Here is a 19001-nt window from a genome sequence, read left to right as displayed (position 1 = left end):
AAGCTAATTGCTGTTAGCATGTAGCTATTCACTGCTAGCATGTGTAGCATGTTGGAAGCATAGACTATAAAAAAAATATGGACGTAGTGTCCATGACGTCACCCGTATGGGTCACCAAATGGGCAAAGGGGCGGGATGTGGCTGGATCTGATGTGACGTGATGACTAACAGACAGCAGACAAACGGCAATCCACCTGTCACTCAAAGTGGCCACGCCCTTAATTATGCAGAACTTTAAGGCTATATATATAGTAAACAAATAAAAATTCACCCCCCTCACAGTTGTCATGAATGCCAAAATTAGCCGTATATACTAAAACCACAATTTGTACCAGGCTGTAAACATTTTTTTTTCTGATGTAAAGTTAGGTATTTTAACATGGGACTCAATGAGATTCTGCTCCTTTTTGGAGCCTGTCTCTAGTGGACAGTCGATGAATTGCAGTTTCAGTCACTTCCGTAGTGGCTTCAAGAGAGACCGCGGGAGATTGCCACTTGGTTGGAAGTCCAGTTTGCTAGCATGAGTCAAAAGAGCCAACCCCCATCTCCATACGTTGTTCTGATGTGGCGATATAGGTCTTATTAAACGGTTGCTAGGGTACTCTTTTTGGTTGCTAGGGAGTGGTTTGGAAGCTGCGAATTATGATACTCCAAAGGCTGCTTATCAGTATGAATGATATAAAGCAACCACAATGCCTCTATAAAATGTAGATTTGAAGATATTCCTATTTGGATTTGGGTTGCTAGAGTTCTTGGGCGCCAGTGCATGGCTAGGACGTGCTGAAGGTGATTTGTGATTGTGAGTCAAACAAACCCACCTTCATGTTTCTATGACACTTCAATACAAAGATATCCCTTGGATTTCTTTGAATGGATGTCTATGGAACTTGTTGCTAGGGGACTCTAAATGGTTGCTAGGGTGTGGCTTGATAGCTTCACGATGACCCTGAGAAAGTGATTGAGTAAAACGAGCCCACCCTCTCTATGACACTGTGGTTCAGAGTTATGTTCAATACAAAATCCCTATGCAAGGTACAATAGTGGGAAACACATGATGACCACTAATATATTTATTAATTAATTTACTTTTTTAAAGGTAGGGTTGGCAATTTTTTTATAAGCACTTTTTTGTTATACTGTTTGAAACATCACTTCACATCCTGTAATCAATAATAGAATTGGTCTAAAGTTTATATATATACTGTATATATATATATATATATATATATATATATATATATATATATATATATATATATACAGTATATATATATATATATATATATATATATATATATATATATATATATATATATATATATATATATATATATATATATATATATATATATATATTTACACAACCCCAAATCAGAAACAGTTGGGACAGTATGGAAAACGCAAATAAAAAAAAAAGAAGTGATTTCTAAATTTACTTTGACTTGTATTTCATTGCAGATAATATTAACACAAAATATTTCATGTTTTGTCTGGTCAACTTCATGTCATTTGTAAATATGCATCCTTTCCTGTCATTCAGACCTGCAACACATTTAAAAAAAAGTTGGGACAGGAGCAATTTAGGGCTAGTAATGAGGTAAAATGGATAAATAATGATGTGATTTGAAACAGGTGATGTCAACAGGTGATTGTAATTATGATTTGGTACAAAAGCAGCATCCAAGAAAGGTCTAATCCTTTAGGAGCAAAGATGGGCCGAGGATCGCCAGTTTGCCAACAAATACATGAGAAAATTATTGAAATGTTTAAAAACAATGTTCCTCAAAGAAAGATAGGAAGAGATTTGGATATTTCACATTCAACAGTGCATAACATAATTAAAATATTCAAGGAATCTGGAGGAATTTCAGTGCGTAAAGGACAAGGGCGCAAGCCTAAGCTGAACAACCGTGATCTCCGATCCCTCAGGCGGCACTGCATCAAGAATCGTCATTCATCTATAAGCGATATCACCACATGGGCTCAGGACTACTTTCAAAAAGGCAAACCTTTTTCAAGTACCACAATACGCAGTTACATCCACAAATGCCAGTTAAAACTGTATTGTGCCAAAAGGAAGCCCTATGTTAACAGTGTCCAGAAGCACCGTCGACTTCTCTGGGCTCGAAGGCATCTGGGATGGACCATCACACAGTGGAAATGTGTACTGTGGTCAGATGAATCAGTATTTCAGGTATTTTTTGGGAGGAATGGACGCCATGTGCTCCGGACCAAAGAAGAAAAGGATCATCCAGACTGTTACCAGCAACAAGTCCAAAAGCCAGGGTCTGTCATGGTATGGGGTTGTGTCAGTGCCCTTGGCAAAGGTAACTTGCACTTCTGTGAAGGCACCATTAATGCTGAAAAGTACATAGAGATTTTGGAGCATAATATGCTGCCTTCAAGAAGACATCTTTTCCAGGGACGTCCATGCATATTTCAACAAGGAAATGCAAAACCACATTCTGCACACATTACAAAGTCCTGGCTGCGGAGGAAGAGGGTACGGGTACTTGACTGGCCTGCCTGCAGTCCCGACCTGTCTCCAATAGAGAATGTGTGGCGCATTTTGAAGCGCAAAATGCGACAAATAAGACCCCGTACTGTTGCCCACCTTAAGACTTGTTTGCAGGAAGAATGGGACAAAATTACACCTGAAACACTTCATCACTTGGTGTCTTCAGTCCCTAAACATCTTTTAAGTGTTGTGAAAAGGAATGGCAACATTACAAAGTGGTAAATGCTTTACTGTCCCAACTTTTTTTGAAATTTGTTGCAGGTCTGAATGACAGGAAAGGATGCATATTTACAAATGACATGAAGTTGACCAGACAAAACATGAAATATTTTGTGTTCATATTGTCTGCAATGAAATACAAGTCAAAGTAAATTTAGAAATCACTTCTTTTTTTTTTATTTGCGTTTTCCATACTGTCCCAACTTTTTCTGGGGGTTTTATATCTCTCTCTCTCTCTCTCTCTCTCTCTCTCTCTCTCTATATATATATATATATATATATATACAGTATATATATATATATATATATATATATATATATATATATATATATATATATATATATATATATATATATATATATATATATATATATATATATATATATATATATATATATATATATATATATATATATATATATATAAATATATACACGTGATCAATCCCGTTGCACTGCATATATTCCACACATCTATTCTGTGCTAACAGCAGAAGTAGCATAGAGATATTTTGATCTGAGTTTTGGTCTTGATGCTGTGTATTTGATATGCATGAGGACTGGTTCCTGTGGATCGGATGTGGCAAGTGGAGAATTCTCAGCGAGGAGAACTGGCTTGAAATAATATAATTAAGATCTCAAAAATAACATTTCAGAGTTTGCTGGCACTCAGACAGTCATTAGGGCTTCACTTTATTTTCCACTGATGCCATTGCGCCAGCATTTCAATATTTCACTGCAATGGGGAATAGATGAACATTTGAACATCAAATAAACACAATGTTGTAGATGTAGATAGATAGATAGATAGATAGATAGATAGATAGATAGATAGATAGATAGATAGATAGATAGATAGATAGATAGATAGATAGATAGATAGATAGATAGATAGATAGATAGATAGATAGATAGATAGATAGATAGATAGATAGATAGATAGATAGATAGATAGATAGATAGATAGATAGATAGATAGATAGATAGATAGATAGATGGATGACCCAGGTGTCACCTGTCCTTGAGGAAAGACACAGGCAGCAGCTGTCCTTTTCAGACACCTGTATCTCCACAGCTGCACAGCTCTCATACAGATGTGGCGGTACTGCAAGTACTGTAGTCGTAACCGTCTCTCTGGTGCCACAGACTCCATTAGACTCTATCAGAGCAGGCAGGAAGTGTACAGCTCTGTTTCCTATGATCTGATTACAGCACAGTCAGTTCACTTCATCCACTGGAAACACACTTTATTAACATTCTCGGTGTTTCCCCGCGTCTTCCCGGTACGGGGTCCACTGTGTAGTTTCTTAAAGTAATATTACATGCAGATGTATTGTCCCAAGGAGCCACAAGTGCTCGTTTATCATAAAACCTTTCACTTGTATGGAAAATTTGTGTTAAGTTCCTAATAAAATAAAATGAAGGCATCAATTATCTCTGTATTAATTCAGAAATAAAAAGTAATGTGATTAAGTAGACATTTAAAATGTTTTCGAACTAGATGTATTAAATTAAAAGTTAAAAGTGTGAACTTTTCAATTACTTTTTTTTGTGGTAAAAGCTTAAAAAAAAGCAATTTAAATGCTACATTTAAAAATCTGTATTTATTGTTACATTAAGCTACCTTAATAAACATAACTTAAATAAGCTGTATTATGTATTTATTTATTTATTTGTCAGTTTTTAAAGTGATTTAATTACTTTTTGTATATAATAGCATATTCATATTCTTTAAATAACACTCCAAACATGAATTAAATAAATTCTGAATACCACATTTGTCAAATTAAAGGTTATTTGTTATTGTGTTGTTATATTTAACTTGCCTTTAAAAAATGAAATAACCAGTGTTATCTGTGTATGTATGTTGTTAAGTAAATACATTTTTAGCATGAATGATGAATGAACAGTTTTAAGTACATTTATTTATCAGTTTTTTTTAAACAATTTTGTGACTATAGTGGCAGTTTTTTTAGTTTTACTATAGTTTTATTCATATTTTGAATTAGCTTTTATTTTTAGTTTCCATTTTATTTTTTTGTCATTTTGTTATGCGCTTTAGTAATTTTATAATTTTTTAATGTTGCAATTTAATTTATTTTTCTTTCAGATTTAGTTTGTTATAGTTTTTATTTATTACCAGTTTATTTATATATTTTTAGTTTTCGTGTTAATTTTAGTTACATTTTTAGTCATTTCGTTACGCACTTTAGTCATTGTATTAATTATTATATATATATATATATATATATATATATATATATATATATATATATATATATATATATATATATATATATATATATATATATATATTTAATATTGCTAGTTAATTTATTTTTTATTTATTGTATAGGTGCTCTTGTGGGAATGTAACACGTCCGTCACCCGAACTAAACAATGCATAATAAATGTGCGTTTATGAATTACGCAGAAGGTGAGCATTTTCGGAATAAAACGACATAGCTCTAGTTTCAGAGACTATGGTAACTGTCATATTAGACATACAGCATTCTAGAAAACCCATTCAGAAAGGACATTTTTCAAACATTCACAAAATATGAAGTGCCATTCTTACTTGTTCTGGATATGAAGTTAGAAATTGGCATCGGTATTGACTGATGCACAACGGTGCATGACTGGTACATCCAACAACAGAACATTTGTAATGTTTTTTTTAGACATTGTAATACTCTAGCTAGCTTATACAGCGAGTACACAGAAATGGCATCTCTGTGCTTCTCACTCAGGGATGTGTCTATGCTAAAAGGGCAGATCATCAACAGTTATGTGCGAGGTTTCCCCACTCCGGAGTAGGGGGAAATATGAAACAGAGTGTTATGAAGATTGATTAGGATTGATGGGGATTATAAAAAAAAGTATTGGGTGGCTTTTTACCATTATAGTCTGGTTGTTTACACACACTCTGGACACACATCTGTGTTCAAACTAGGGATGCACCGAATCCAGGATTCGGGTTCGGATTCGGCCGAATATTGGGCTTTTTGACGGGATTCGGTTTCTGCCGAACCTCCGAATTTTTTTCCACCGAACCGAACCCTAGGTTTGCACTATGCGCTGGTCGAACATAATGATGCCGCCGTTGAAAGTAAAAATGGAACTCATGAACAGAAAACTTTAAGTCAAAAGAAGGCAATTCAAGTCGAGCTACATGTTCAATTTGCAATGCCGATTTGTCTCGTGATGACAAGGACCCTAACCAACAGCCGCTGTTAAAACATTTGGGAATGAAACTTCCGAGAGAATACGAGTTGTGCACGAAGGAATCTACAGACAGAATGTATTTTATTTTACTGTGTAAACAGCCGCATATAGATCAGATAAAATATAAATAAAAATAATAAAATAAATATTTTCACTTAAATAATTACCAAATTAAGATGACAAAACGAAAAAACACTGAATCTGTAAGCTTTGAAGAACCGGAATCGTTTTTTTTTTTTTGGTCAAATAAAAATAGAAGGCCTAGGCTACCTCAATCCACACCTTGTATGTTTTTTGTTTGTTTGTTTGTTTGTTTTTTAAGTAACATGTCTAAGTGATGTGGGTTAGTCTGGAGCGCAGCCTGTTGACAGTTAAACCCGCGGCAGAAAACAACCTCAATCCTTCTGTCTCCGCAGCGCGCGCGCGTGCCTCCTGCGCTCTCCCGTTGTGTTTTTCTTTGAAACGACAGAGGATGACTCGGGGTAATTTTTCTATAAACCATCAGGAAACAGCGGCGAGAAGAACATACGCAACAATGTTTACTTTAGTAAATTTGACCAAAACCACACTATTAAAAGCCTTAAACAAGGCTTCAGATGGCACTGATGTCCCGGGAACACAGAGATAACGCCTCGCTAGAGCAGCCAGCCTCAGGAAGCTCCGTTCATTTGCTTTCCACCAGTCAGGAGCTTGTACTACTGCTGTATTTTTCTGTCGAAATAGTCCCACACAGTAAGCTTTTACATCGCTTCATTTTGCGAGATATATCTGGTTTGTGGTTGCACATGTCGACGCGCTCTGTGAGTGAACAAATAACGCTATACAGCATATTTCTTAACCATGCATCAAAAAACAAACAAACAAAAAAGCGTTAAAACATTTAAACCGTTTAACTGGTAGTATTAATCGGTCATTCTTACTTTTGGTTAATGGTTAAATGGTCAATAGCATCCCTACACTGCTGTGGACATTGTTTACTTCGTTAATGTGTTTACTGATAATGGACTGAGGATGGGAGAAGGATTCGGTATTCGGTTTCGGATTCGGACGAATCTTAACCAGTGAATTCAGTATTCGGCCGAACCCCAAAAAATCTGGATTCGGTGCATCCCTAGTTCAAACACCTTATACAAGTGAATTTTGCATAATAGTCCCCTTTAAGGACAAATTGAGTTTACACAACACTGTTTTAAACTAAAAGCTGAAAACTTTTGATGCGTTTTGGCCGTTCATTTACACGACAATGGTGTTTTGGTGACCAGAAAACGCAAACTATTGAAAATGGGTTTCCGTTGATACTGTTATCGTCTCCATGTAAAACTACAAAAACATGAATTTGTGAAAACAGTGAAGTCATACACATACGTATTATGTGTTCAGTCTATAGGCGCGTAGTTTCTTTTCAAAGTTACATCGCAAACTACTGGCCTGGAATGAATAATATTGCGTTTTTAGTCGTTTCCGCAGATCCTTGGGAACGATGATCGTTTTGACAGTGATGTTGTCATCTGTTCATGAAAGGCTCAAAGGAAAAACTTTTCAGTTTTTAGTACATTTTTGTAGTGTTAATGTACCCTTAGATCAGTTTTGAATGAAAACAACTGTCTGATGCAAAACCATTTCAGATTCATTGCATTTAACTATATTTACTTGCCCATATGATTAACTTTTTAAATGATAACTTGCTCATGTGAACTTTTATACAATCAATTTTTTTTATTCTTCCAGTGAAAAGTTTATGGTGAGACTCAACAAAAATGGTGGCCCAAAAAACCCAGAGAAGGTTGACCGCCTCTGCGCTCTCTTTACGGTAGGAACACATGTAATCAACAGCATTGTTATTGCAATGGCTAAGTTCATTTGAAAATAGGTACTTTTGGAAAAACAAAAGACACTGAATTAATTGCTTCTCTTATTTTCTCGCAGGACCTAAGCAACAAGGACATGAAGAGAGATCTGTACATTGTGTCCCAGGTCATCAGGACGGGTGAGTATCCCGTCTCATTTAGTGTATTTCCCTTTCTGTCTCTTCCTCTATCCATTTCCTTCATTTGGAGCCAAATGTGCCCGAGTTGCCACAAGGCATTGCATTTCTGCCAGCAATTGCATCTCTAGAGTGGTTACGTTACGTAAGTGTGGCGTTGCAAGTTCCATTCCATTTTAAAAAGGGATGGGCGGCTTGGATGCTGGAACAGACAATTCAACCCCCCCAAATGAGACACAACGTCCTGCTGCTCTCAGAGAACAGTCTCAAAATGGAAATGACACTGAATGGCCATTTTAACCTCATTTGTGAAAGTTTCGTAAAATTCGCAAAATAATGAGAGTATAAATATGATTTGATTTTTGTCTATTTCAGTTAATTAATTAATTTGATGATTCATTTGCATTAAAAAAGAAGACCCTGCATGGCACTGTTTATTAAAATGTATTATTATATTGACACATATGAAAATTATTAAATAGCCTTAAAAAATAAATGCCATTTCGAGTTGGAATTATAATTGCGTAAGTAATGCCATGAGATTAATGTGTTTTAAATGGGTATTAATGGCATAGTTCACCCAAATGTCATTTACTGTCATCATTTAGAAGAAAAATTTCACAATTTTTGTTTGTTAATTCATACAATGGATGTCAATGATAACTAAAAAAACAACATGAGGGGGAGTAAATAGTGACAATTTGTATTTTTTGGTGAACTGTCCCTTTAATGTTTTTTTTATTAATATGGATCTTTTTCCATTTTTTGATTGAAATGATACCCTAAAAAACAACTAAAACTGCAAGTAGGTGGCGGTAAATGTCTAAATGAGTAAGTCATTGGGCCCTATCATACACCCAGCGCAATGCGACGCCAGGCGCAACGCAAGTGTTTTTTGCTAGTTTCAGCCCGACGCAGTTATCATTTTCACATCCAGCTCCACATTGTTTAAATAGCAAATTCACTCGCGCCCATCTGTTCACCCACGGGCGTGCTGGTCTGAAAACGAGGTGTGTTCAGGTGCATTGTTGGCGCGTTGCTATTTTGTGGAACTGAAAACAATTGCGCTATTGACCAACAAAAACGTCTCGGTTACGTATGGTAACCCTCGTTCCCTGAAGGAGGGAACGGAGACGTACGTCGGTAATAACCGACGAATTGGGATCACTTGAGAGAGCCCCTATCAGCTTCGAGATTTAGAGAACAGGCCAATGGGCCATTGGCGTGCGAGATTTGCATCTCGCGCTCCGCCCCGCGCCGCGGGTATAAACAGGAAGCGAGAGCATCGCACTGACGTTTTTCACTGAGGAGCCGAACCAGAGACCGGCCAGGCAGTGATGGAAGGAACTGTGGCGACGGGACGTACGTCTCCGTTCCCTCCTTCAGGGAACGAGGGTTACCATACGTAACCGAGACGTTCCCTTTCAGTCGGTCACTACGACGTACGTCGGTAATAACCGACGAATTGGGATCCCTATGGAAAACGCCACAGTTACTACCACTTCCAGCGCCCAGCGAGAGCCCCTCAGACCCCGTTCTGAAGCGGGCGGGAAGATTCACGCCAGAAGAGTCATACTGCTGTTCCGCAAGACCCATTCAGCAGACTTGATTGGATAACGCTGGGAAAGCGTGCCCGAAGGACGCTGCGGGAGCCACATCATGCCCGGAGGGAGTTACCATGTGGAGAGAACACGTATGGGCTGGCCGTGGGCAGCACAACATACGGAAGTCCCAGGGGAGGCCCCGGCCTAATGCAGGCGGGGGACGACACCGTACTGAGACGGCAGAGAACTCTGCCAAGGGAAAGACACGAGCTCGCCGTAGGGAGCTGTACCGTGGAAAATACACGTATGGGACCGCCGTAGGGGTCACGACATACGGAACCCAGCCTGACACAAGTTCCACCAATGCATACGAGTGCCAGACCTGGCGTCGGACGCTCCGCAACATCCGACTGCCGAGGGGTGCGGAGGACTCAACAGGGTTCGCCAATCCTGGGGAACTCGACTGGAGAAATAAGCGCACGTATCCGTTCCAGGGGAAGGGAATGGCGCAGCAAGCCGACACTAGAACGGGCACTTCAGTGAAGCTGACTATGGGAAGCGAGCACACGAGAAGCCACCGGCTCTACACGCAGGCTATAAAACCTAGCGAACGTGTTGGGTGTCGCCCAGCCCGCAGCTCTACAATGTCTGTCAGCGAGGCGCCACGAGCCAGCGCCCAGGAAGAAGCTACACCCCTGGTGGAGTGAGCTCTAACCCCGAGCGGGCAGGGCACGTCTTGGGATTCATACGCCAAGACGATGGCATCCACTATCCAGTGGGCCAACCTCTGCTTGGAGACAGCCTTTCCCTTCTGCTGTCCTCCGAAACAGACGAAGAGCTGCTCTGAGGTCCTGAAGCTTTGCGTTCTGTCCACGTAAGTCCGGAGAGCACGGACGGGACAGAGCAAAGCTAGGGCTGGGTCTGCCTCCTCCGAAGGCAGCGCTTGCAGGCTCACCACTTGGTCCCGGAAGGGAGTAGTGGGAACCTTGGGCACATATCCAGGCCGGGGTCTCAGGGTCACCTGAGAATCACCCGGCCCGAATTCCAGGCACGATTCGTCGACCGAAAATGCCTGCAGGTCCCCTACCCTCTTAACTGAGGCCAATGCAATCAGGAGTATTGTCTTTAGAGACAAGATCTTAAGCTCTACTGACTGTAAAGGCTCGAAGGGCGCCCTCTGCAGTGCGGTCAGCACCAGAGTCAAGTCCCAAGAGGGTATAGAAGAAGAGCGAGGAGGATTTAGTCTCCTCGCTCCCCTTAGGAACCTGACGATCAGATCATGCTTGCCTAAGGACTCACCATTAATGAGGTCATGGCTTGCGGCGATGGCGGCAACATATACCTTGAGGGTGGAGGGAGACAGCCTTCTCTCCAACCCGTCTTGAAGAAAAGATAGCACAGATCCGATCGAACATTTCCGGGGGTCTTCTCGGCGAGAAGAGCACCAGTCGACGAACAGGTTCCACTTCAGCGCATATAGCCGTCTCGTAGAGGGGGCTCTGGCGGAAGCGATGGTGTCGACTACCGCTTGCGGTAGGTCACCTAGAACCTCCGCGTCCCGTCCAGGGACCAGACATGGAGTTTCCAGAGGTCTGGACGCGGGTGCCATAGGGTGCCCCGTCTCTGAGACAGAAGGTCCTGCCTCAGAGGAATGGGCCAAGGAGGTGCTGTCGCGAGGAGCACTAGTTCCGGGAACCATGTCCTGTTGGGCCAGTATGGAGCTACCAAGAGGAGTTGCTCCTCGTCCTCCCTGACCTTGCACAGAGTCTGTGCAAGAAGGCTCACTGGGGGAAACGCATATTTGCGCAGAGCCCGGGGCCAGCTGTGTGCCAGTGCATCCATGCCGAGGGTCCCCTCGGACAGGGAATAGAACAACTGGCAGTGGGTCGTGTCGTGGGCGGCAAACAGATCGATCTGTGCGGCCCCAAAGCGACCAAATCAGCTGGACCACCTGGGGGTGGAGTCGCCACTCTCCGGGAAGCACTGGCAACCGCGACAGCTCGTCGGCCGCACGGTTGAGCAGGCCCGGAATGTGAATAGCACGAAGGGACCTCAGATGCTTCTGACTCCACAGGAGGAGATGGCGGGCGAGTTGGGACAAACGGCGGGAGCGTAGACCACCTTGTTTGTTGATGTACGCAACGGCCGTCGTGTGGTCCGTCCGGACCAGAACGTGCTTGTCTTTGAGCGACCCTTTGAGGCGGCTGAGAGCAAGACGAACTGCCAGCAACTCTAAGCAATTGATATGCCATTGCAGTTGGGGCCCCGTCCACAGACCCGATACTGCAAGCCCGTTGTACGTGGCACCCCAACCCGTGGGTGAGGCATCCGTGGAGACAACATGATGCCTGGACACTTGTTCTAGAGGCACTCCTGCCCGTAGAAATGAAGGGTCCGACCACGGGGTGAGGGTTTGGCGGCATCTCGGCGTCACTTGGACACGGAGGGACCCGCTGTGCCACGCCCATCTCGGGACTCGGTCGTGTAGCCAGTACTGAAGCGGTCTCATATGGAGCAGCCCTAGCGGCGTTACTGCGGCTGCTGCTGCCATATGCCCCAGGAGCCTCTGAAAATGTTTCAGTGGAACCGCTGTACTGCGTTTGAGCGTACTCAAGCAGCTCAGCACCGACTGGACGCGCTCCTCGGTGAGGCGCGCTGTCATGGCGACCGAGTCGATCTCCATCCCGAGAAAAGAGATCCTCTGTACGGGACAGAGTTTGCTCTTCTCCCAGTTGACCCGAAGACCCAACCGGCTGAGGTGCCGAAGCACCATGTCCCTGTGTTCGCACAACTGTTCCCGCGACTGGGCAAGAATCAGCCAGTCGTCGAGATAGTTGAGAAGACGAACACCACGCTCTCTCAGGGGAGCAATGGCCGCCTCCGCGACTTTCGCGAAGTCACGGGGCGACAGGGACAGCCCGAAGGGCAGGACTTTGTACCGACATGCCCGTCCGTCGAAAGCAAAGCGTAGAAACGGTCTGTCGAGGGAGAATCGAGACATGAAAGTACGCGTCCTTCAGGTCGATCGCTGCAAACCAATCCTGGGGACGGGGGCACCTGAAGATGCGTTTCTGCGTTAACATTCTGAACAGCATCCTGTGGAGGGAACGGTTCAAGTAAGGCAGGTCCAAGATTGGCCGTAACCCGCCGCCTTTCTTGGGTACAATGAAGTACGGGCTGTAGAACCCGGACTTCATATCGGCTGGAGGGACCGGCTTTATCGCGTCCCTCGCCAGTAGGACAGCGATCTCTGCCTGAAGCACGGGGGCATCCACCCACGCAATAGACGTGAAGTGAACGCCCCCGAACTTGGGCGGACGCCGGGCGAACTGAATCGCAAGCCGAGTCTGATGGTACAGATGACCCAGCGAGACGGGCTGGGGAGCGCTAGCCAGGCCCCCAGAGACCGAACAAGCGGGGTCATCGGTACCACAGACGTACCCGCAGCAGGGCAGCGAGGCGGAATGCAGGGACCCCAGGACGACATGGGAGTGGTCCGTGTAGGGGTCTGGGTCTGACACACGACCTGCATCCGCTGAGGGGGTGCGCGAGTGTGGGAAGGCCGCTTGAGTGCGTTCCCACAGCCGGCACCCCCTGCTGGCGATTTGGAGAGGCACCGGAGGCTGACAAGGCATGTGAGCGTTGTACACCGCCCAGCGCGCTCTCCAAATGAAGGAGGAGCTGAGCGTGGCAAGGCTTTGTGGCGTTGCACACGGTCTGCCTCACCTCCTTCCTCAGCGGGGAACAAGAGCGGCGAGGCATAGCGTCGCGCACTGTCGTCCGCACACCGCTGAGAAGAGGGGAATGAGAGTGGCGAGGCTTGTAGCGTCACACACTGCCATTCTCGCCCTCTTGTGGGGAGGGGAATGAGGGCGGCGAGGCTTGTAGCGTCACACGCTGCCATTCCTGAACTCCCGAGACCCAGAGATATTGGAACTGTTCTTCTCTTTTTTTTTTTTTTTTTTTATATATATAAATATATTTGGGTACCACTGGCTGTTTTTAACCCCAGTGGCGGAACAGAATTACTAATGGTTTTTACCCGGCCCTCCTCCGGGGGAAGAACAGAACCAAACCCGGGTCAATGGTGTTTCTGGACATCGTCTAGCCAAGGGCCAGCGCTGTGCGCAGCTCAACCTCGGCTGAGAACTACCCTCATGCCCTAAGCAGGGCGGAGGTGGCCTGCCAGTGGCACTGCCACCCCACCGATGAGGGTAGAGAGAGAGAGGAAAACTTTATACAGATTATGGCCCTATTGGTGTTCCATATTTTGCCACCAATAGTTCCACAATGCAAAAGCTTTCCAACGCACATCCAGGAAAGGCAAGGGGCAGGCAAGGCGATTTATGCGTTGCACTATGCCTCAGCCACCCGGGAAAGCATGGCTGTCGAGCATGAATCGGATTCAGCACGAGCGCCCACTATTATAGTGGGAATCTCAGCATCATCTTCATTTTCAACACATAACAGCCCTCTCTCCGATGCAGCGATTGACATCTGTCCTCTGCTAGAGCCCCAAACGAAACGCTAGGTCCCTTTTTTATTTTTTTATTTTTTTATTTATTATTTTTTAGGACCAGCAATCCCATCTGTAAGCTACCAGCAGACATGTGAGACAGTGGGCGTGGCCGTGAGACGGCACACGGTGCGCTGAACACTCAAGCCCTTATGAAAAAGGCAAGACGAACAGCGCGCCGACGTGGCTATGCTCTCATTAGAGAGCATAGACCACCCACAAACACAGTCTCAACATGCGTAGCCGCCGAGTGACGCGCGCTGAGCTGCCGTGGCAACCCGCGCTGTCACTCGGCAGCTAGACGGCACACGGCGCGCTGAACACTCAAACACTCAAACCCTCACGCGGAAGGCGAGATGACCAGCGCGTCGACGTGGTCCCGTTCCCCTGAGAGAACACGGATCACCCACGAACACAGTCTCAACATGTTTATGCGAGAGGGATCGTGGCCGTCAGGACAGGAAACAACCGCATCCAGAAACGCACGAGTGGAATGACGTCTTGGAAAAGACGCAGTGTCACACCCGTGTTGCTCTTTTGTGAGGAAACGCTCTTTAAGCAGTGCTGAAGCACCCAGGGGAAGACCGCGGCAACACACAGGTGGTAAGTGCAGTCCTGTGGTGCACTCACTGAAACAAACGCCCTCACCAAACCGACAGTTGCTGTGAGAACAGCAGTTTGTTTATGCTGATGCAGCGGTGAACATGCGGTCGCGCTGATTGTGCCTTTTCGCCAACACAGAGCGTCCTTCTCGTTCTCTGGAGCATCTCTCTTGCAGATAGGCTTTCTTTTAGAAAAGCAGGCTTGCTTCATCAACGCCGTTCGGCTCCGAAGTGAATGACGTCAGTGCGATGCTCTCGCTTCCTGTTTATACCCGCGGCGCGGGGCGGAGCGCGAGATGCAAATCTCGCACGCCAATGGCCCATTGGCCTGTTCTCTAAATCTCGAAGCTGATAGGGGCTCTCTCAAGTGATCCCAATTCGTCGGTTATTACCGACGTACGTCGTAGTGACCGACTGAAAGGGAACAGTATTTTTTGTTATCTAAAGGGCGTGTTAGTAATATGCACCTATAAGCGGGTGCACAACGTGCATACACTCTGCTTATTACACACACAGGGCAGCACACAAACATTTTTAAATATTAAAAATAAAAGGCGGTAGAAAATTCCGCCATGTAAATAGCGAATCCGCCATGGTGCAAGTGCAACTGGCTTTTAAAGGGAATGGGAGATGCGACTCTGATTGCTTTATTGCACGTTGCGCCCAAAACACACCCATGAGATTAATAGATTAGGTACAACCCTTTTGGACCATGCGCTGGCGCGCCATCCGTTTTTTCCGTCATTAAACTAGCAAAAGCGGATTCGGAAGTGGACCTAAGTGCACCTGCGCCATGTGCTTCAGACCATGCACTCAGATCGATAAAATAGGTCCCACTGAGTCAGTCGTTCATTCATTTGATTCGCTCAAATGGCAGATTCTTTCAGGAATTAAGTAAATGTCTTTCTTTATGAACGAGTCAATAAATCATTGGTTCACCTGATTGATTCGCTCAAAATGCGGATTCTTTCAGAAATTAAACATCGCTGTGTGTTGCTCGGAGATACACAACAGTTCTGCTCTAGATTTAATATTTTCGTTGCCAAATTGAGCTAAAACGGACAATTTTAAATCAACAGCCCTAATTATTAAATTAACACGTATAAAAATGATTTAATAGCCTTAAAAAAATATTTTCTGAATAAGATCTGAATAATTCATATGAAAAATTAAATGTGATTTATTATTTTATTGTTATATTTAACTAGATTTGTAAACATTAGTTAAACAGTCGCATGGATTTTTCATGTTTTAGTAAAACAATATATGTAAATATCATATGTATTGCTATATTGGTGCATACAAAATTATTAATTCTGAATAACTTGTTTGTCAAAATAAACTAAATAAAATTATTTATAATTTTATTGTTATATTAGATGTTTAAACATTAACTATAAATAGCCTTATAAATAACATCTTAAAAAAACATGCCTTGATTATTTATTTATTTTTTCTTTTAACAATTTTTTAAAGGTGTCAAGAACTGGCTTTTTTTTTTTATACTGTTGTCTGAGGTCTACTTGTGACTTTCGCGTGGTTTTTACATTCAAAAACATCATAATGAATAAGTAATAGGGTATTTTCTACCCTGGTGTTGAGCCTCTCTCAAGACACGCTCGGTTTTTATGGCCGTGCCGCACTGAAGACTTGGAAGTAAACGGCCACTGCTAGGATTGGATAAGCTTTGCATATTTAATGAGCTTCGGCTCCCCCATGAGTACGGGTGAGGCATTGTTTTGAAAGCCTGTGGGGAAACGGCAACCAGAATTATTCGTCCTTCAGGGCTCGCAAAATGTCTTTATCAAACAAACACAATGATTTATCTCTCATCCACCTGCAATTAAAATGAATGTTATTTTATATTACTTGGCCTGCCCGATCGGTGGATATATGCGTGCGCCAAGTACGTTGCAGACAGCATGATCAAAACTTCCGCTATTGTATTTTTCCTTCAAATATCAAGTCAAGAGCGTGAACAACTCACATCAAGAAAGGAATGTTATTTCACTATTTAAGATGATGCTTATTGGTAGGCCGTCTGGAAAACACATGGGGACGTTGGCCTTTGCGAGCCCTTTGACAAGTTATGTTTAGACACGTACACAATGTAACATTGTATTTGATCTGTAACAATGCAATACTATCACATATAAAAACATTTTTTACTCACATTAGTGTGTTGCTTCATTCATTCATTTAATCTCATCCTGTCTGCAAATCCAGTTTCTTGTTTACAAATGAATCCGTGGTTAAATATACGTGCAATGTCTTCCCCACGTGAGCTGGATATTCATAAAAAATAAAGTTCAACCATACATTTCCGATATTAGAATCCAAAGGAAGCTTATGCAGCGACTGTGTTCTTCCACAACCAGGCACGGTGCAATATCTTGCTATCTTCGGCATGTTTATTGCTCGGTAGAGCGATCAGTTTAGCTCCACAAGTCGGTGGGCGGGGCTACCGAATCAGGCGTACATATTTATCTGTTGATGCGGCGTTTCAGCATATGATGACGTCAAGGGTCGACATATACTGAGATTGAGTGTTTTCTGGGCCTGGTGTCAATAAAAGCTTTTCTTGGACTAACAAGAACGTTTTCAGCTCCGAAACGTAGAGGATATTCTTACGATGAACTTTTATATATCAATGGCTCAAGGAAAAGTTGATTTCTCAATTCATCACCCCTTTAATGTATTTGACTTATTGCATTAAACATTTTGAATCTAGTTGGTAGCAATGATTTTTTAAAGACATTTGTAATGTAATATAGTTTATGCAGATGTTAGTATGTATATTTCTGACAGCGATGTATAATGTATTTTCACTCAGGGCGGATGCTGTTAAATGATTCGAAGAAAGGACCGCCCCACGTCCAGTACCGCCGGCCATACGGATGCGCTGTGCTAGCCATGAGTGACGTCCTCCAAACCATCTCTGAACTCAAAGAGGAGAAAGACTTTGTGCTCAAAGTTTACACGTAAGTCTCTTCTGTGCACTTTAGAGCCATTTATCTGCTTGATTTATTAATTAAATCGAAAAGAAAGACTTGGGAACTATGTTTATTAGGAGCTACATTAAACCATGAATGAAAAAGCGCTCACTTGCCTTATTAAATCTACAGTCTTGACAAAACACTTGAGCGCTGATGGATAAAAGCCACTCAGGAATATATTAACTTCTCTGTTCCAAATAGAACTGAGAAATATTGAGATTTGCAAAGCTGAAGATTGTAAACACAAATTCATGTAAAATTGATGTACACTATGCAGTGTACGGATCAGAGGAACGTATTTGCTTCACGACTGACAGGATGTTTACTCAAACTCGGATTTGTCATGGCATTTTGATAAACTATGTAAGATTTACATGCTGTGTTCCAATCCTTAAGATGCTGCCTACCTAGAGAGCATTTTAAGGCATCATAGGCATGCTTATGTCATCGAGGCTATTTCGTAAGGTTGTCAAATTTAAGGGAAAGAAATCATCAAAGTTAATTAACAGTTCAAGCAGCATGTAAAACTATACTTATTTCATATAGTATAGGTACAGTAGTTATATTTTATATCTCATTCAATATTTAAATGTGCTGTGTATTGTTATGCTTACTGGATTGTTGTGCTATTAGCATAACAACATGCTAACATCAAACACTATTGGAACAAATTGTGAATGTTCTAATTCAGTCTCTCATGAGGTTCCATGTTGGATAGTATGCTTTTATATTTCATCCAATATTTACACCGATCAGGCATAACATTTTTTGTGTTGGCTCCCCTTTTGCTGCCAAAACAGCCCTGACCTGTCGAGGCATGGACTCCACTAGACCCCTGAAGGTGTGCTGTGGTATCTGGCACCAATATGTTAGCAGCAGATCCTTTAAATCCTGTAAGTTGCGAGGTTGGGCTTCCATGGATTGGACTTGTTTGTTCAGCACATCCCACAGATGCTTGATTGGATTGAGATCTGGGGAATTTGGAGGCCAAGTCAACACCTCACACTCGTTGTTGTGCTCCTCAAAAGATTCCTGAACAATTTTTGCTTTGTGGCAGGGTGCATTATCCTGCAGAAAGAGGCCACAGGGAATACCGTTTCCATGAAAGGGTGTACATGGTCTGCAACAATGCTTAGGTAGGTGGTACGTGTCAAAGTAACATCCACATGGATTGCAGGACCCAAGGTTTCCCAGCAGAACATTGACGAAAGCATCACACTGCCTCCGCCGGCTTGCCTTCTTCACATAGTGCATCCTGGTGTCATGTGTTCCCCAGGTAAGCGACACACACGCACCCGGTCATCCACGTGAAGTAAAAGAAAACGTGATTCGTCAGACCAGGCCACCTTCTTCCATTGCTCCGTGGTCCAGTTCTAATGCTCACATGCCCACTGTTG

At 43.0% G+C, this 19001-nt stretch overlaps 1 protein-coding gene across 1 annotated transcript in view; it reads left to right on the top strand.

The window, feature by feature from the left end:
- Window positions 1-19001, top strand: part of dock3 (dedicator of cytokinesis 3) — a 314866-nt gene that overhangs the window by 224119 nt on the left and 71746 nt on the right. The window contains exons 10-12 of the mRNA XM_079807891.1: window positions 7691-7772; window positions 7889-7949; window positions 17442-17589. Coding sequence (XP_079664017.1) covers window positions 7691-7772; window positions 7889-7949; window positions 17442-17589 — 291 coding nt within the window. The remainder of the gene's footprint in view (window positions 1-7690; window positions 7773-7888; window positions 7950-17441; window positions 17590-19001) is intronic.

Source organism: Gobio gobio, assembly GCF_949357685.1.
Source record: "Gobio gobio genome assembly, chromosome: 24".
Lineage (NCBI taxonomy): Eukaryota > Metazoa > Chordata > Actinopteri > Cypriniformes > Gobionidae > Gobio > Gobio gobio.
Note: the sequence above shows the minus strand (reverse complement) of the source record. Positions and strands in the feature narration are given on the sequence as shown.